At 45.2% G+C, this 20,481-nt stretch overlaps 2 protein-coding genes across 2 annotated transcripts; both read right to left on the reverse strand.

Moving 5' to 3' along the window:
* Positions 1 to 12,586: 12,586 nt before the first annotated feature.
* On the reverse strand, positions 12,587 to 13,162 carry LOC135880615 (interferon beta-like). The gene has a single exon (XM_065406961.1). It carries the CDS (start codon positions 13,160 to 13,162, stop codon positions 12,587 to 12,589), a length of 576 nt encoding a protein of 191 aa, XP_065263033.1.
* A 5,645-nt stretch (positions 13,163 to 18,807) lies between these two features.
* Positions 18,808 to 20,144, reverse strand: LOC135879887 (interferon beta-like). The gene is made up of 3 exons (XM_065405919.1): positions 20,115 to 20,144; positions 19,438 to 19,981; positions 18,808 to 18,851 (listed from the first exon to the last, which is right to left on the reverse strand). Exons 1-3 carry the CDS (start codon positions 20,142 to 20,144, stop codon positions 18,808 to 18,810), a joined length of 618 nt encoding a protein of 205 aa, XP_065261991.1.
* Positions 20,145 to 20,481: the final 337 nt, after the last annotated feature.

Consider the following 20,481-nt stretch of genomic DNA (forward strand, 5'->3'; position numbering starts at 1 on the left):
GATGATGTCTATACCGTCCTTTTCTTTGTGTGGAACCGTGAGCCTGGAGTTTGTTGAGGCTCCTACGTAGACTGCTGTGTCTTTCCTTCATGTCTCCGAATATAAATATTTGGTAGCCGAATTTTTGTTTCATCATTTTCTGTTTTTTTTTTTTTTTTTTTTTTTTTTTAAATTTTTCCCTTCTGGAGGCTTCAGTCTTTTTCTTTCTGTTTAATTCGCTGCTTTCTAGTCCTGTGGTCACATTTCATTTTCTGGTTCTCTTCCCCGAGCACAGACTGTTGTGCTGGATTTTTCCATCATGGTAGAAAAATCTGTTTTCATCCAAAAAGAAAACTCTTTTCACTGACATTAGAAAGGGGAAAAATCGCACGAAGAAACCATGAAAACATTTTTGTACATATTAATTTGGTTAGAGTCTCCCAAGTCTTCCTGCACTTTTCTAAGAAATTTCAGATTTTTGTATCTGCTACATGAAAGTTTCTGTAAAGCAGAGAAAGCAGACTTACCAGAGCCCTCAGATTGCCATGGGCTATGCTCCCCATTTTCACATTACTTTCCATGGGTGTTGGGGATGTTTATTCCACACCAGGGTGAAGTCCAGAGGAAGATGTTGAGGCGAGAGGGGAATGAATAGTATGAATACTAGGAGCGGGTAAGGTAACAGAGTAATCACAGGGTGTTGGGAGGTGGGGGAGCCAAATCCTCTTTTTCAGTAAATCTGTATGGTAACAGCAATTTAGGGGCACTGGAATAATTGTTAGTGTGGCTGCTGAGAGCCATTGAACAAAACTGTAAACCCTGTATCTAATGGAGACCATGCATTCACTTGCTAATATTACTTGAAGCTGCTCAACCCTAGCACCCCTACTTTCATCTCCCCTGCAGCAAGTAGGCTAACAACTCGTCTATTATTTGAGAGAAGTTGGCTACAAGGTCCTCAGAGCCTGCTGCAGAGTCTGCTTGTGACTCTTACCTGTGCCACATGGAAGTGTGTGTCGGGTGAGATGAGGTGCCATGGAGTCAGATGCTTTTGCACATAGTTCCCTCTTGGGTTGTTCTCCATATTGTTATGATTCATGTGCGGGGCCTGGAGTGAGCAGATGTGCATTGGGCTGGGGCAGTGCTAGTACAGGTCTGGTGGCTGCATCTCATCATGTCAGCTGCACAGAAATGACACCAAGGCCTGGTCTACACTATGAGTTTAGGTCGAATTTAGCAGCGTTAAATCGAATTAACCCTGCACCCGTCCACACAACGAAGCCATTTACTTCGAAATAAAGGGCTCTTAAAATCAATTTCTGTACTCCTTCCCGACGAGGGGAGTAGCGCCGAAATCGACATTGCCATTTCGAATTAGGGTTAGTGTGGCCACAATTTGATGGTATTGGCCTCCGGGAGCTATCTCACAGTGTACCATTGTGACCGCTCTGGACATCAATCTGAACTCGGATGTACTGGCCAGGTAGACAGGAAAAGCCCCACGAACTTTTGAATTTCATTTCCTGTTTGCCCAGCGTGGAGAGCACAGGTGACCATGCAGAGCTCATCAGCACAGGTAACCATGCAGTCCGAGAATCGAAAAAGAGCACCAGCATGGACCGTACGGGAGGTACTGGATCTGATCGCTATATGGGGAGAGGAGTCCATGCCAGCAGAACTACGTTCCAAAAGACAAAATGCCAAAACTTTTGAAAAAATCTCCAAGGGCATGATGGAGAGAGGCCACAATAGGGACTCATATCAGTGCCACGTGAAAGTTAAGGAGCTCAGACAAGCCTATCAAAAAACAAAGGAGGCAAACGGTTGCTCTGGGTCAGAGCCACAGACATGCCGCTCCTACGCTGAGCTGCATGCAATTCTAGGGGGGGCCGCCACCACTACCCCACCTCTGACCGTGGATTCCGAGCATTGGGTAATCTCAGCCATGCCTGAGGATTCTGTGGACGGGGAAGATGATGATGAGGAGGATGATGACGAGCTTGTGGAGAGCACACAGCACTCCATTCTCCCCAACAGCCAGGATCTTTTTCTCAGCCTGACTAAAGTACCCTCCCAACCCCCAGACAATGAGGCCATGGAAGGGACCTCCGGTGAGTGTACCTTTGTAAATATAAAACTTGTTTTAAAAGCAAGCGTTTTTTAATGATTACTTTGCCCTGAGGACTTGGGATGCATTCGCGGCCAGTACAGCTACTGGAAAATCTGTTAACGTGTCTGGGGATGGAGCGGAAATCCTCCAGGGACATCTCCATGAAGCTCTCCTGGAGGTACTCCAAAAGCCTTTCCAGAAGGTTTCTGGGCAGTGCAGCCTTATTCCGTCCTCCATAGTAGGACACTTGACCACGCCATGCTAGTAGCAAGTAATCTGGTATCATTGCATGACAAAGCCTGGCAGCATATGGTCCCGGTGTTTGCTGGCATTCATGCAACATCTGTTCTTTATCTCGCTTTGTTATCCTCAGGAGAGTGATATCGTTCATGGTAACCTGGTTGAAATATGGGAATTTAATTAAGGGGACAGAGGCGGCCGTTCCTACTGGGCTGTTTGCCTGTGGCTGAAAAGAAATCCTTTCCTACAGTTAGCCAAGCGGGCGGCGGGGGGGGGAGGTGGATTGGCTCTGAGCTTTTCGCGTTTGGCTAGCAGGGATCTTCCCTGATACCAGCCATGCGGTGGGGGGTGGGGGTGAGGGATAAAACGATCATCCCAGAGAATTGGATGGGGGGGGTTTAGTTTGGTTGCTGCTGCTGCACGTTAACAGGAAAACCGCAGCACTCAACGGGCTTTGCTTGGTATGTGGGAAAAGAGGGCGCTGCTTTTCTGAAGGCTGCAGAAGCCGAAAGACAATGGCTTACCATGGCCGCATGCAAGCCGAATTCTGTTGCCCGGACATGCGTCTGTGCTCTCTAACACCAAAGCCGCAGGCACTCAATATTAAGATGCAAAATGCGACCTTGTACTGAAATCACGTGCTATGTAATGTGAATAATGTTGTTCACTGTGAAAGAGTATAAGCATTGTTCTGTAAAATGTATCTTTTTAAATACTTCTCTCCCTTTTTTCCCTCCCTCCCGCAGCTGCAAATTTTTCAAGCCTCCCTCCTCCATCCCAAAGGCTATCTCAGATAAGGCAGCGAAAAAAAAAGGACGCGAGATTAAGTGTTCTCTGAAATCATGGAATTGACCCGCAACGAAAGAGCTCATCTGAATGAGTGGAAGGACACTATCAAAGTACAGGAAAGATGCCAGTGAACGTGAGGACAGAAGGGACCAACATGAGGAGGGCTCTGTGCACCCTCCCACTCCACCCCAATGGACAGCCCAAGCAAAAGGCTGTCATTATTTTAAACTTTTTTAGTGGCCTTTTCCTTCCCTCCTATCCTCCTCCCAAACCCTACGCGGGCTACCTTGTCAGTTCTCTCTCTCTTTTTATAATCAATTAATAAAGAATAAATTATTTTTTAAATGATAGTGACTTTATTTCCTTTGAAAGCAAGCTGTGATCGAAGGGGGAGGGTGGATTGCTTACAGAGAATGAGTCAATAAAGGGGGCGGGTGTTCATCAAGGAGAAACAAACAGAACTTTCACACCATAGCCTGGCCAGTCATGAAACTGGTTTTCAAAGCTTCTCTGATGCGCAGCGCTTCCTGGTGTGCTCTTCTAATTGCCCTGGTGTCTGGGTGCGCGTAATCAGCAGCCAGGCGATTTGCCTCAGCCTCCCACCCCGCCATAAAGGTCTCCCCCTTACTTTCACAGAGATTGTGGAGCACAGAGCAAGCAGCAATAACAATGGGAATATTGGTTTGGCTGAGGTCTGAGCGAGTCAGTAACGTGAGCCAGCGACCCTTTAAACGCCCAAATGCACATTCTACTGCCATTCTGCACTTGCTCAGCCTGTAGTTGAACAGCTCCTGACTACTGTCCAGGCTGCCTGTGTATGGCTTCATGAGCCATGGCATTAAGGGGTAGGCTGGGTCTCCAAGGATAACTATAGGCATTTCAACATCCCCAATGGTTACTTTCTGGTCTGGGAAGTAAATCCCTTGCTGCAGCTGTTTAAACAGATTAGTGTTACTGAAGACGCGAGCGTCATGATCCCTTCCCGGCCAGCCCATGTTGATGTTGGTGAAATGTCCCTTCTGATCCACCAGTGCTTGCAGCACCATTGAAAAGTACCCCTTGCGGTTTATGTACTGGCTGCCCTGGTGCTCCGGTGCCAAGATAGGGATATGGGTTCCATCTATCGCCCCACCACAGTTAGGGAATCCCATTGCAGCAAAGCCATCCACTATGACCTGCACATTTCCCAGAGTCACTACCTTTGGTAGCAGCAGCTCAGTGATTGCTTTGGCTACTTGCATCACAGCAGCCCCCACAGTAGATTTGCCCACTCCAAATTGATTCCCAACTGACTGATAGCTGTCTGGCGTTGCAAGCTTCCACAGGGCTATCGCCACTCGCTTCTCAACTGTGAAGGCTGCTCTCATCTTGGTATTCTGGTGCTTCAGGGCAGGGGAAAGCAAGTCACAAAGTTCCATGAAAGTGCCCTTACGCATGCGAAAGTTTCGCAGCCACTGGGAATCATCCCAGACCTGCAACACTATGCGGTCCCACCAGTCTGTGCTTGTTTCCCGGGCCCAGAATCGGCATTCCACGGCTAGAACCTGCCCCATTAACAACATGATCTCCAAAGCGCCGGGGCCCGTGGTTTGAGAGAATTCTGTGTCCATGTCCATGTCCTCATCACTCTCGTCGCCGCGCTGCCGTTGCCACCTCCTCCAAGCCTGGTTTTTCTGGTCCTGGTTCAGCATAAACTGCACGATAATGCGCGAGGTGTTTACAATGTTCATGACTGTTGTCTTGAGCTGAGCGGGCGCCATGCTTGCCGTGGTATGACGTCTGCAGTGTTCACCCAGGAAAAAAGGCATGAAAAGGTTGTCTGCCGTTGCTTTCATGGAGGGAGGGGTGAGGCTGTACCCAGAACCACCAGCGACAATGTTTTTTGCCCCATCAGGCATTGGGATCTTAACCCAGAATTCCAATGGGTGGGGGAGATTGCGGGAACTATGGGATAGCTACCCACAGTGCAATGCTCCGGAAGTCGACGCTAGCCTCGGTACGTGGACGCACACCGCCGAATTAATGTGCTTAGTGTGGCCGCATATACTTGATTTTATACAATCGGTTACCAAAAATCGAATTCTGTAAATTCGGAGTAATCCCGTAGTGTAGACATACCCTTACAGAGAGTGTCTGAGGCAACTGCAGCCTGAAAGAAGTCCTGGTTGCATGGCTGTAATGTAAATGAGGGTCTCATTTCCTGGGTAGGTTATCTCCTGTTCCTTCTCAGCACTCAAACACATCTCCAGTTTCTCAATCTGCTGGTGAAGTCCATTTTGGAATTCCTTTATGGACGTCCCATCCCAGGCAACTTGGGTGAGATTGTTGTTAAAGATATGGAAGAGCTCTTGGAGGATCTGTTGGATGGTTACTTTGGCATTCTCTTGCTGGGACAGTCGGATCTTGAGGATATCTCTGGGCTAGAAAGCTGTCCTTTCATTTAGACATTGGAAGGGAAAGTTTCCACCCATTTTCTCCAGACGCTCTAAACTGTCGCTGTTCATTCTGGTTTGTAGAACATGAAGCCTGTTACAGTCCAGACATGAGATTTCACTGGAGAAGAGCAACATGAGGCAAAATTGCAGCAAACTCCTGCTGATCATGATGATGTCTGAGATTCCCTGTGTTTGTGCAGAACGTGAGCAACTGGTGCCTGTTCAAGGTCTTTGTCAGAGTTCTGTGTTTTAGCCCCATGTCTCTGAATGTTAGTATTATGTAGGAGAGAGTTTTTCTTTCATCACATTCTGGTTTTCAAGCTATTCCATGCCTGAGGTTTTTACTTTGTTTCCTACTTTTTTATTTAAGGAAGTGAACAAACAATCGGAAGAACAAAACCAAAAAGAGTCCCTTTTAAAATATTAATGAAACCCTATATTTCTTTCCTTAGGTTTCCCCCCTTCCCCATTAGATAAAGGAAAATGTAAAGGGTAAGAAGAGTGATGATTAACAGTTATCATACAGTTACAGGTCAGAGTAGGGACCTGTCTGTCTACTCCCAAGTACCTGTAGCTAGCATTGTTAGGTCTGAATGTCTGTTACCTTAGTAAGATTAGCCATGCACTGAAGTGATAACAGTGAATTTGGGAAGATGCGGGGAGGGGGCGAACTAATGCAGAGCTTCTTTTTGCTAGACCCTGCAAATCAGAGCAGTGGAGTGATGTGTAAAGCTGCTGTTCCTTCACTTCACCAGCAGATGGAAAACTTTCCCTAGCTGACAGGTTTCAGAGTAGCAGCCATGTTAGTCTGTATCAGCAAAAAGAACGAGGAGTCCTTGTGGCACATTAGAGACTAACCAATTTATTTGAGCATAAGCTTTCGTGGGCTAAAACCCACTTCATTGGATGCATGCAGTGGAAAATACAGTAGAAAGATTATATATATATATATATATATATATATATATATATATATATATATATACACACACACACACACACGACATGAAAAAATGGGTCTTGCCATACCAACTATAACGAGACTAATAGCCCACCTTAATTACTCTCATTATAGTTGGTATGGCAAGACCCATTTTTTCATGTTCTCTCTGTGTGTGTATATATATATATCTTCCTACTGTATTTTCCACTGCATGCATCTGATGAAGTGGGTTTTAGCCCACGAAAGTTTATGCTCAAATAAATTTGTTAGTCTCTAATGTGCCACAAGGACTCCTCGTTCTTTTTCCCTAGCTGGTGTGACATTGAAAATCATAAAAACCTGCTATGCTCTAGCTGTCTCCTTCCTTCCTTCCTTCCAAGCTTTGGGAGGGAGTAATGCCATAGGGACATCTGAAAATTTGATAAGGCATGGAAAGAATTCCTGTGGGAAACTGGGGCCAGACAACTATTAATCTCATGCAATTTCCTGGCCATTTGAAAAATGAGGGAGAAAAACCTTGTGTGTAGGGATTACCAGAGGATGGACAGAGGGCACTGAGAAACTGGGAGCTCTACTTAGGAACCTGATACCAGCTGTGAAAAAGCTGAGGAAGAGATTTGGTTGAATTGTATGAACACGTTATCTTGTTGGGCACTTCTGAGTAGTTCCCCGGGATGTACTGTAGTGACATGGAAGGGAGTTGTCCAAAAAGATGTAGTAGGTAATAAATATGCTAGAGAGCCTGACATGAATGAATGAGGTTTATAGTTTCAAATGTGATTGACTTTCACCATTTGTGCTTTTTTTTTTTTTTTTCTTATTTCAATGTGTGTTTTTTCTGGGCTTAAACACTGAAACCGAAGTGGTGTGTTGAATGAGCTACACATTCTGTAGCAAGTTTCACTTTCTGTTTTTCATGCCATAGCACTAGGCTGTCGTACTGGAGTTTCCATCAGTGAAGGAGAATGGTTTTCAATCCAAAAATAGAAAATAATTTTTATCTTAATTTTAAAAAAGGAAAGGAAGAAAACATAAGAATATTTGTTTATTAGTTCTGCCACATCTCACTCCCCCATCTCCTCACACGCTTTCTTTTATTATCATACAGAGTTTGTGCCCAAACTACTTGGAAGTGTCACTTTGAAGAATGAAGTTTACACAGTATATTTATGTACAATACAGGACCCAATGCTTATACACCCCAGTCTCCCCTGAGAGTTCTGAGTGCGCATTTCATGGCAAGTTGAAGCTTAGGAGGGAATATTTATAAGAGAAAGAAATTTAAAAATCTGAACTCTAACAAGAAAAGCTAAAGTAAGAAAGCAATGGAAGTAAAGACACAGTCTTTCAGTATATAAAAGAGTAGAACTTTTTGGGGATTATTTTTCCTCTATATTTCAACCATCTTTATTTGAATGTGTAATTAGATTAATTTGGCTCCTTTTCCCATTTGCAGATCTACAAATAAATTCAGATTTTGTTAATGTGTTTATTTAATATAATTTGACAAATGGTTTACATTCTACTCTCTGGTTGCTCAGGACCTTCTCACCACATCCTTTGCTTTGACTATTCCCTATTCATAATTTACTACTTGTTCTGTATGATGGTTCACCTGAGTTAACGTAATTATGTCTCTTCCCTGATTGGTTGCCTTCGGTTTCAAAACTGCTTTCAAGATGGCTGCATGAACTTTTCTGGAGAGAATCCTCTTTAAAATGTGTATTTACAGAAGTACTTGTTAAGCTTTGTCTTTACCCAAATGTTCTTTTCTAACAACTCACATGTACAAATATTTCTGAAAATGTTTACCAAGGGCCAAACATTTTTCATAAATGTTTAATGAGTCTTAGCTGTTTAGGCTATGGCTGAAATTTGTTGTTTGTAGTGCTATTGTTGACTGATAGTGTTCTGGAGAGCTGTCTTTATACTCAAAATGTGGTAGAGGGGTGGATCCTCAGTAGATCTGATCCAAGAGGCAGTTTTAGTACCATATTTTTAAATGTTGGAGTTAGGGTAATTTTTAGTCAATACTTGTGTTTAGTCAATATAAGTGATGCACTGCAACAGAAGGATGCAGGGTGGCCCCAAGTAACCATGATCCAGGCCCATAAAATGACCTGAAGTGTGGAGGAAACTGAGGCAGGGAGTTTCATGTCGGGTTTACTGTATAAATCTGTATAAATTGTATAAATCTGTGCATTTCTTGTGTCATTCAGAAAAGAGCAATAGAGTGTTAGAATCCTGTGCAAAATGCCTGAGTGTTATAGGCTACACCTACATACGGTCCTTTGAAGAGGTAAACAAGAAGGCTCATACCTATAGGTGTATGTCTGGTAGAAGGCATGTTAAGCTATGAAAATATTTTGGGGGGTCATGTTGGTCCTGAGGGCCTAAGGCTGATCGGCTGCAGGACTCTATTTCCAGGAAGAGGTAATCGAGTGAGAGTCAGGGCCTAGGAAATGTGCCAGGGTTGGAAGAGACCTCAGGAGGTCATCTAGTCCAACTCCCTGCTCAAAGTAGGACCAATCCCCAACTAAATCATCCCAGCCAGGGCTTTGTCAAGCCTGACCTTAAAAACCTCTAAGGAAGGAGATTCCACCACCTCCGTAGGTAACCCATTCCAGTGCTTCACCACCCTACTAGTGAAAAAGTTTTTCCTAATATCCAACCTAAACCTCCCCCACTGCAACTTGAGAACATTGCTCCTTGTTCTGTCATCTGGTACCACTGAGAACAGTCTAGATCCATCCTCTTTGGAACCTCCTTTTAGGTAGTTGAAAGTAGCTATCAAATCCCCCCTCATTCTTATCTTCTGCAGACTAAACAATCCCAGTTCCCTCAGCCTCTCCTCATAAATCATATGCTACAGCCACCTAATCATTTTTGTTGACCTCCACTGGACTCTTTCCAATTTTTCCACATCCTCCTTGTAGTGTGGGGCCCAAAACTGGACACAGTACTCCAGATGAGGCCTCACCAATGTCGAATAGAGGGGAATGATCACGTCCCTCGATCTGCTGGCAATGCCCCTACTTGTACAGCCCAAAATGCCGTTAGCCTTCTTGGCAACAAGGGCACACTGTTGACTCATATCCAGCTTCTCGTGCACTGTAACCCCTAGGTCCTTTTCTGGAAAATACTCCTTGACACTGAAAAGATGGGGGGCAGGGAGTGTAATGGGTGGTAATGTAAAGAGGTGAGACCTTTGTCATCTGTGCAGAAACCACAGAATCTGCTGAGTCTGGAGATGGAATGACAGCCACTTCCATGAGGAAGGCAGGGTCCAACCTGCTCCTCCTCCTTCCCGCCCACCATTGGAAGGATGTGGGAGAACTTCACTGGGAGATATTTACAGAGTTTTCCTCTCTTTTAAGAAATGCGAGCTGGCATTCCCCATAGGCATGGCTGCTCCTTATGATACGGGTGATACTGTCAAAGAGCTCAACTGAATTCTCCACTCAGCATGGCCCTTTTTTTTATTAAAGGTCTGATGGCAAGAATGGGAATAGTTTCTCTCTAGCACAGAATAGGTTTGGGGTAGTTAGACTTTTTCAGAAGAATTCAGTATTGTTCATGGCAGAAAAATCTGTTTTCATCCAAAAAGAAAACTCTTTTCACTGACATTAGAAAGGGGAAAAATCGCACGAAGAAACCATGAAAACATTTTTGTTCTCCATATTGTTATGATTCATGTGCGGGGCCTGGAGTGAGCAGATGCGCATTGGGCTGGGGCAGTGCTAGTACAGGTCTGGTGGGTGCATCTCGCCATGTCAGCTGCACAGAAATGACACTACGGCCTGGTCTACACTACAAGTTTAGGTCGAATTTAGCAGCTTTAAATCAAATTAACCCTGCACCCGTCCACACAACGAAGCCATTTACTTCAAAATAAAGGGCTCTTAAAATTGTGGAGAGGTGGTATGTGAATGCACACAAACCTGATTGATGGAGTTATGAGCAAGCCAATTAAATGCTAACTTAACTGGTGTGTTTCTGAGGGTGCACACTGTCTTGATTAGTGCCCTCTTCTCTCCACCGCCAACACAACTATCTACTACACCAAACATCCACAACAAGAAGTTATTTGGTAGGGGAAAATAACCAAGGAAAAAGTAGCAGAGGTCAGGTCTGGTGCATGGATTGTTACAGTGGAAAGACTAATTATCACCCCATTGCTACTCTTTTAATATGGAAGTACAGTGAACTTGCACACTGATTCATCAATGTATCTCAGTATGTTCCCAACTGGAAGCACGAACATCAGTGGGATGGGTCACATACTATAAGTCACGTGCATAAGAACTTTCTGGACTTGGGGTTTTAAGGCTGAACAACAATCGTTTTTTGCTGGATTTTTTTAAAATGGGTACTTAATAGCAATCAGTACTACTGTATGGTGCCATTTTGTATAAAATGATGATTTATTAAATCTATGATAAAATATAAATAAGAGCAATAAATAGTAGACTGACATAAATATCCTGTTACAAATATCATAAAATGATCTGAAAATATTTCCACAATGCACAAATAGAACAAATAGTAGCAACAACTTTTAAAATTCCACTGCATCTCATTTTACATCATGTATAAAATATTAATTGATTTCAGGTAGTATTTTTTTAAAGGTTGGTATTTTAATATCTAAACTTCTTTGAGTTTGTCCTATAGTTGAAAACTTTCTAATTCCACTCGTATTCTCTTGGTATCTCTTCACTTTTATCCTGGTGAGCTGAAAGTCCTTTCTTCCTTCCTGGTCAGAGAGTCCCACCTTCCATCATTGCAACCAAACATGTCTCCAGATTCCCAGCTGGCTGATGAGTCTGTTGGACTCTCTGAATGGAACTCCTGCCTCAGGTCGCTTGGGAGAGATTTTTGCAAAAGCAGCAGGAAATATGTTGGAGGATTTCCTGGATTGTCACCTGGGCATTTTCCTTCAGAGACACTCAGAACTTGAGAACCTCTTGGTGCCACCTGAAATCTCTCTCTTCATTCTGACATTATAGGAAAATTATCCACACCTCTTTGTTTGGAAGCTGTTCCAGTTCACACATGTTATGCTGTTATACTGTGGTTATACTACATGTTACAGTTCAGAGGTGAGATTTGATCAGAGAAGAGTTGAACCATAGAAATATATAGCAAACACATAATGTCAACAATGTTTAAGGTCCAACCCTTTCTTTTAAAATTCTTAATTGTCTTGTAACTTTTTTGCATCAATATCCTTCATTTTGCATTTTAAACAATGAGTAAATGAACAGAATATTATCACATAAAATGTAATTTGTGCAATGAATTCCATAATAGAGCGAATGTATTGCATAATACGTCAAGCGTTATGGAGTGTTAGACGTCACCGTGGGAAGAATCAGCAGAGAGGAGGGATTCCACTGCATCCTTCTGTTTTAACCTGAGTAGTTGCAGTGTCCATAGCTGAAATGAAATAGGAAGTAGCTGAAACACAAAGGGAAAAATATAATTTTCATTGAATTGATCTCAATAAATTAAATGAAAACATCTTTTCCACACATAAGGTCGCAAGTCATTTAGTATGTAAATTTTTGTTAAAGTCTCTAGGAAGCTTCTCAAACCTTGGAATAGTAGAAATAGTTCTCATGGGGACAGATTAATTAATAGCAATGATGATAATCGTAGAAACATACTACATATGTCGAAGTTAGAGTACTTTGTGGTGTGGGAGGGAGGAAAGTATCATTATCTGATGACCAAAGTGCTGGTGAGGTGCCTAAGGATTCCACATATGTGTACTTTGTTGCATGGTCTGCCAATTACCTACTGCATAACAGTACTGATATGTGAGAGATTATGAAGATGTGCAAAAATAAATAATAGTAGAAACCCCCCAAAATAAATCCTTGTAATTGCAAATCCATTTCCAGCACAGGACAGGAAGAGCCGAAAGCTGCTGCCATGGAAATCTATTGCTATTTGGCCATAGACCCTGTAGAAGAAGGATCAGGCCCTATATAAGCAGAGTTATAAAATATCCCCTATCTCTGTTCAGCTGTAAAAATTACACTAATGTTAGTTCATTTACTACAGGGAAAAGCTTTGTACTGTACCTTAGTTACTAAGGCTTCTAGTGAGTTTGTCAATCAGTACAAAACATCTGGGTATTTCCATGCGAATGATCTCCCAGGCACACAGGCTGTATTGCTTTTCTTTCAGGAAAGCATCTATCCCCTGAAAGTATTGTTTCACTCTCCGACTGGTGAGCTGGAGGGCCTCGCTTTCGGGGTTGGTTAATTCCTTCTCCATCTGTGCTCTCAAACATGCCTCCAGCCGCTGAATTTGCTGGTAAAGTCCATTTTGGAACCTGACTAGGGATGTCCCATCCCAAGCACTTTGGGTGAGGTTTTTGCTAAAGATGTTGAAGATCTCTTGGAGGATCTCTTGGATTGCCACCTTGGCATTCTCCTTCTGGGACACTGGGAGTTGGACAACATCCTGGGTGGGTTTGAAAGCCGTCCTTTCATTTATGCATTGTGAGGGGAAATTTCCGCTCATTTTCTGCAGAAGCTCCAAGCTCTCCTTGTTCACTTTGTTCTGCTGGAAGTGAAGCATGGTACAGAGCCGAGATGAGATTTCAGTGGAGAAGAGCAGTACGAGGCAAACATGCAGCAAACACCTGGAGGTCATGATGATGTCTATACCGTCCTTTTCTTTGTGTGGAACCGTGAGCCTGGAGTTTGTTGAGGGTCCGTCGTAGACTGCTGTGTCTTTCCTTCATGTCTCCGAATATAAATATTTGGTAGCCGAATTTTTGTTTCATCATTTTCTGTTTTTTTTTAAATTTTTCCCTTCTGGAGGCTTCAGTCTTTTTCTTTCTGTTTAATTCGCTGCTTTCTAGTCCTGTGGTCACATTTCATTTTCTGGTTCTCTTCCCCGAGCACAGACTGTTGTGCTGGATTTTTCCATCATGGTAGAAAAATCTGTTTTCATCCAAAAAGAAAACTCTTTTCACTGACATTAGAAAGGGGAAAAATCGCACGAAGAAACCATGAAAACATTTTTGTACATATTAATTTGGTTAGAGTCTCCCAAGTCTTCCTGCACTTTTCTAAGAAATTTCAGATTTTTGTATCTGCTACATGAAAGTTTCTGGAAAGCAGACTTACCAGAGCCCTGAGATTGCCATGGGCTATGCTCCCCATTTTCACAATACTTTCCATGGGTGTTGGGGATGTTTATTCCACACCAGGGTGAAGTCCAGAGGAAGATGTTGAGGAGAGAGGGGAATGAATAGTATGAATACTAGGAGCGGGTAAGGTAACAGAGTAATCACAGGGTGATGGGAGTTGGGGGAGCCAAATCCTCTTTTTCAGTAAATCTGTATGGTAACAGCAATACAGGAGCACTGGAATAATTGTTAGTGTGGCTGCTGAAAGCAGGGCCTGCTCTAACTTTTTTGCCGCCCCAAGCAGCAAAAAAAAGCGCCGTAACACCCCCCCCACCGAGTGCCGCGCCGCCGAAACCCCCCCCGCCGAGCGCCGCGCCGCCGAACAACCGTCGCCCCCCTCCGCGCTGCTGAACCCCCCCCACGCGGAGCGCCGCCCAACATCCCCCGCCGAGCGGAGCGCCGCTGAACACCCCCCGCCGAGCGCCGCGCCGCCGAACGGCCCCCGCCGCGCTGCCGAACACCCCCGTCCCCCTGTGGAGCACCGTGCCGCCGCACAGCCCCCGCTGCACTGCCGAACACCCCCCGCGCCCCACAGAGCACCGCTCCGCCAAACACCCCCAGCCGAGCGCCGCGCTGCCGAACCCCTCCCCGCGGAGCGCCGCGCCGCCGAACACCCTCCACCGAGCGCTGCGCCGCCGGAACCCCCCCCCCCCGCCGAGCGCCACACCGCGCTGCCCCCCACCACCCCAAGATTGGCCACCCCTTACCAGGTGGCGCCCCAAGCACGTGCTTGGTTGCCTGTTGCCTGGAGCCGGCCCTGGCTGAAAGCCATTGAACAAAACTGTAAACCCTGTATCTAATGGAGACCATGCATTCACTTGCTAATATTACTTGAAGCTGCTTAACCCTAGCACCCCTACTTTCATCTTCCCTGCAGCAAGTAGGCTAACAACTAATTATTTGAGAAAAGTTGGCTACAAGAGCCTGCTGCAGAGGATCCATGCAGGGATAGAGCCCTCTGCTTGTGACTCTTACCTGTGCCACATGGAAGTGTGTGTCGGGTGAGATGAGGTGCCATGGAGTCAGATGCTTTTGCACATAGTTCCCTCTTGGATTGTTCTCCATACTGTTCTGATCCACGTGCGGGGCCTGGAGTGAGCAGACGCGCATTGGACTGGAGCAGTGCTAGTACAGGTCTGGTGGGTGCATCTCGCCATGTCAACTGCACAGAAATGACACTTATAGAGAGTGTCTGAGGCAACTGCAGCCTGAAAGAAGCCCTGGTTGCATGGCTGTAATGGAACCACGCTGACAGGGACCGGAACGGGGCTCTGACTGGTCCCGATAACTGATGCAGACACTCCTCAGCTCTGTGTGAAAAGACCTTGTGTTCTGTGTAGATGCCAGAGGCTCATCTGTTTCTATGATGAAGGCTGGAGACAAACCTGCATGTATCCCCTCCTGCCTGCCAGTGGAAGGATAAAGGTGAGCTTAAGTGAGGATGCATTGGTAGCATTTTCTCCCTTTTTATCCCCCTGTGGTTGGCTTTCCCATGGGTAAGCCTGAAATCTTAGATGATACGTATCATCAAATGGCTTCTTCAATAGATGAATGGATTCTTCCACATAGCACAGCTTAAAAACAATATGATGAGATGAATGTCAGGAGATTCCTCTCTGCACTATACAGGTAATGAAGTAGTTAGAGTTTGAAGAGTTTGTATGGCTCCCAGGTTTCACCAGGACTGCCATGTTCCACCAGAAAGGGGGAGATACATTTTGGAGGTGGTGATTTTGGAGTCCCGGCAGGCAGCAGCGTGCCATTAAAAATCCTGCCCAGCCCAGCCCGCTCTTCTGCGCTCTCCGCTCCCCCCCCCAGCGGGGGCAGGGGCCATAGGTCTGCGCACGGGGTGTGCCAGATGTGCCCAGGCACACCCTAATGCAGGGGTGGGCAAATGGCCCCACTCTCCCGGCACGGCAAGCCTCCGGCCCCTCCCCTACCTTCCCCCTGCCCCTGGAGCCATGCCTCCGCACGTGCAGTGCTCTGAGGGGTGGGGCTGACCGCTCCCGTGGGGCAGCGTGTCTGGCTCTGTGCGGAGCCAAACATGCTGCTAGGAGCCTCATGGTAAGGGGTCTGGGGGGGTTGGATAAGGGGTGGGGGCAGACAGGGAACAGGGAGCAGGGTGGGTTTGGATAGGGGGTGGGATCCCGGGTGGGGTGGTTAGGGCCGGGGGGTCTCTGGAGGGGGCAGTCAGGGAGCAGGGGGGGTTGGATGGGGCATGGGAGTTCCGGGGTCTGTCAGGGGGTGGGGGGTGGATAGGGGTCAGGGCAGTCAGGGGACAGGGAGCAAGTAGGGTTCTGGGGGGGCAGTTAGGGTAGGGGGTCTCTGGAGGGAGTGGTCAGGGGACAAGGAACTGGGGGAGGGGTTGGATGAGTCGGCAGTTCTGGGGGTCCTGTCAGGAGGCAGGGGTGTGGAGAGGGGTTGGGGTGGGCAGGCAGGGAGCAGGGGGGGTTATATGTGTCGGGAGTTCTGGGTGTCCTGTCAGGGGGCAGGGAGCGGTTGGATAGGTATGGGAGTCCCGAGGGTCTGTCTGGGGGCGGGGGTGTGGATAAGGGTCGGGGCAGTCAGGGGACAGGTAGGGGGTAGGGTCCTAGGGGGGTAGTCAGGGAACAAGGAGCAGGGAGGCTTAGATAGAGGATGAGGTCCTGGGGGGCAGTTATGGGCAGGGGTCCCAGGAGGGGTAGTCAGGGGACAAGGAGCAGGGGGGTTGGGGGTTCTAAGGGGGGCAGTCAGGGGGTAGGAAATAGGAGGGAGTGGATGGGGCAGGGCTAGGGTATGGCGGGGGCGGGGCTAGGGGAAGGGGGGGTGGAATGAGGCATATCCCCTCCAGCCCTCTGCCCTGCCCCCCCCCCCACACACACACCCAGCCCTCTGCCCTGAGCCCCGCACACACCCCAGGTCCCTGCCATGAGCCCTGTATCCCCCTCATACAGACTCAGCCCTCTGATTGACTCCTTCACCCCCCCACACGACCCCAGCCCTGACTCTGGCACCCCCACACATTCCCACCTGCACCCCTTGCACCAAATGGGAGCTGCCCAGGTAAATGCCCCACACTCAAACCTCCTGCCCCAACTCTGAGCCCCCTCCCTCACTCTAGCTCCTGGCCAGACCCTTCACCCCCAGCCCTGTGCTCAGTGCACTCTCACCCTCAGCTCAGTGCAGAGAGAGGAAGAGAATGGGCCAGAACCAGGGAGAAGGTAGGTACCCACTGTATGTGGGCAGGGCCGGGACCCCAGACCGGCAGCGGGCTAAGCGGGTCTGGCAGCCAGGATCCCGGCTGGCAGGAGCCGGTGGATGGAACCCCTGAGCTGCAGTAGGCTGAGCCCACTGCCGGTCTGAGGTTCTGGCTGCCGGACCCTTGCCAGCCGGGGTCCCGGTTGCAAGCCCCGCTCAGCCACTGCCGGCCTAGGTGAACAGAACCCCAGACCAGCAGCGGGCTGAACGGGCCGGCGGCGTAAAATCAACATTTTAATTTAATTTTAAATGAAGCTTCTTAAACATTTTGAAAACCTTGTTTATTTTACAATAGAACACTAGTTTAGTTATATTATATATAGACCTATAGAGAGAGACCTTCTAAAAAACATTAAAATGTATTACCGGCATGCGAAACCTTAAATTAAAGTGAATAAATGAAGACTTGGCACACCACTTCTGAAAGGTTGTCGACCCCTGCCTCAGATAAAGAGAACCGAGGGCAAAAGCTTCTGCAATGCTGCCATCTGTTGACTGTGAAGAATTTACAGTCTCCTATTAGAAACTCCATAGTTTGGATTGTGTTACAAAAGGGATTTAAAATGGGACATGCATTCCTGTTGTTTTCCCAAAGGCAGGCTGCCAATCTGTAAAAATTCACACACAATTTGTTTTTTTTTACTATTTGAACATTTAATGTAGTGGTTGTTTGACTTCTTTTAAAAACCTTTAAATAAGAAATCTCCAGATTTCGGGTCTGGTTTAAATTAATCCTAGACAGTGCTATGACTGACAAATAGCTCTTCAAAAATACTATCTACATACCCAAACTTGGCGGAGAGAGATCCTTACAAGATTTGATCCAATGGCTAGTTTTTGTTTTTGTTTTATTTTGTTTTGTTTTGCTTTCAGGTAATATTTAACTATTGTGGGGAAAAATAATCTGGTAACAGGCAGAAACACAAAAGCTGCAGAGTTGAGGTTGTGGTGTGTGATCTGTTGGAGTGGTGAAACTAATTACCATAACTATTTTTCTTATGGAGTCACTGCTGAATCAGGGTTATGTTCACAACGTACTTTAGCATATTCCCAAGTTTCACCACTTATGTCAAAGGGAAGCTCGTGGACTTAAAGTTAGGCAAATGTTTACAAGTCCTTTGCTGAACTGGAGTCTTAAGGTAAAACAAGAGAAGATTTTTATTGGGTCTCTGTTTTTAAAAAAAAAATCTAATTAATACAAATCACTACTGCTGTAGGTTGCTATTTTGTATAAACAAATTATTTATAAATATTATAAAACCTCTGAAAAAAATAATTAAAAGCAATACATTAATATTGTGAATAAATATAAATGGACCAATATAAAAACACTTTTACAAATCCAGTAAAATGATCTGAAAATATTTTCACAGTGGAGGAAAAGAATATATATTTGCACTAGTTTAAAATTCAAAAGTGCCTAATTATAAATGACCTAGAAACTGGGATATTCTTGTTTCTTTGTTATCCTTGCAGCGAAATACACCTCCAGAAGTTTCCCTTGCTTATGAGTCCATGTCAGGATCTTTCTATGCGACTGTCATTCCAGGCAGCTTGTGAGGGTATTTAGCATGAGATGTAGGAAATCCAAGGCAAATTCGGAGCAAACACATATCAGTGATTAAGAAATAGTAATGTTTGTCTCCTTCGGTTCAAATACTACGTTGTCTTCTGCAATATTTTCAGCAAAATCTTCTGTTTTACATTTTCTCATGTGAATAAATCAGTCCAGTAATGGCAAGTAGTATATAAATAGTGCAGTTGAAGTTTAACAGTTTGCTTAATTCAAGATGGACTGAAAAGAGTCTCGAAAGGTGCTTCTTGTAGAATCAACTTAGAGACGAAGGACTCCAGTGGAGGTGTGGTGTCACTCAGCGGTTTTCATAACATCATTACTCGAAGCATCATGTGCTGGAATGAAAAAGGGGAATGGGTCAAACACGCAGTTTCAAATGCCAAATATGGGCCACCTTTTTCTAACCAGATGTTACTAAAGCTGTTGAATTTAGGGGTAAATAAAACAAAGAAAAGCAGAATAAGAACCCTCGGCAATCCCCATGTGCAGAATTAGATGATGGGATAGAAGTGTGTGAACACAGACCCTCCATTTTCTGGTGTCCGAACTGGAAAGTTGTCTAACGAGGCAGTTGTTGAAAGGGGGCTTCTCACTGTTCTTTTCCCCAGCTTAGACACTTACTGGGCAAAGTTATATTTGTATGGTTAGTTATCACTTAACAATATTTTTGTCATTAGTTAGCAGTTATGAGATATTTGTATATTTTTCATATAGAATATTATGTGTGGTACAGAAGCACTAAGTTATATGCTACTCTAAAAAGATTCGAACATGTGTTTGAAATAACTGTATGCATAATATTACTATGGGAGAAAGATTGGGTCCTACGTATTAGGAGTTATAAACCTATCAACCATCTCTCTCCAGCTGTTTTATTCAAATAATATTTGACTTTTTCTAGGAAAAAAGAAAATATGGTACCTTCATTTTCAAGTCTCTTTGTGAGTATGTAGAGAATGAGAAAACATCTGGATATTTCCACACGGATGATCTCCCAGGCACACCAGCTGTATTGCTTTTCTTTCAGGAAATCGTCTATTGTCTGGAAGTATCTCTTCAGTTTCAGGCTGCTGAGAAGGAGGTTTTCATTTCCTGGGTAGGTTACCTCCTTTTCCATCTCAGCACTCAAACACGTCTCCAGCTTCTCAATCTGCTGGTGAAGTCCATTCTGGAATTCCTTTATGGAAGTCCAATTCCAGGCAGCTTGGGTGAGATTGTTGTTAAAGATATGGAAGAGCTCTTGGAGGATCTGCTGGATGGTTACTTTGGCATTCTCTTGCTGGGACAGTCGGATCTTGAGGATATTTCTGGGCTTGAAAGCTGTCCTTTCATTTAGACATTGGAAGGGAAAGTTGCCACCCATTTTGTCCAGATGCTCTAAACTCTCATTGTTCATTCTGGTTTGTAGAACATAAATTCTGTTATAGTCCAGACATGAGATTTCACTGGAGAAGAGAAGCACAAGCAGGGTGACCAGATGTCCCGATTTTATAGGGACAGTCCCGCTTTTGGGTTTTTTTTTTCTTATATAGGCTCCTATTACCCCCCTCCCCCGTCCCGATTTTTCACATTTGCTGTCTGGTCACCCTAAGCACAAGGCAAAATTGCAACAACCACCTGCGGATCATGATGATGTCTTAAAGTCCCTGTCTCAGTGTAGAACTTGAGCAACTGGTGTTTGTTCAAAGCCTTTTGCACGCTGCTGTGTTTTTGACCCATGTCTCTGAATTTAAGTATTTTGTAGGATAAGGTGTTTTTTTTTTCTTTCATCACTTTCTGCTTCTGAAAGTTTTCCTTTTCACATTCCTTCTTTTTATTTAATTAAACTAGCAAACCATCAGAAGAACAAAACCACAGTCATTACATTTTTCAGTATTAAAAATAACCCCTTAATTACTTGTAGTTTCCCCCATTAGATAAAGAAGATGTAAAGGGTAAAGAAGAGTATGATTAACATTATGCTCC

The sequence above is a fragment of the Emys orbicularis genome, chromosome 6 (assembly GCF_028017835.1).
Source record: "Emys orbicularis isolate rEmyOrb1 chromosome 6, rEmyOrb1.hap1, whole genome shotgun sequence".
Lineage (NCBI taxonomy): Eukaryota > Metazoa > Chordata > Testudines > Emydidae > Emys > Emys orbicularis.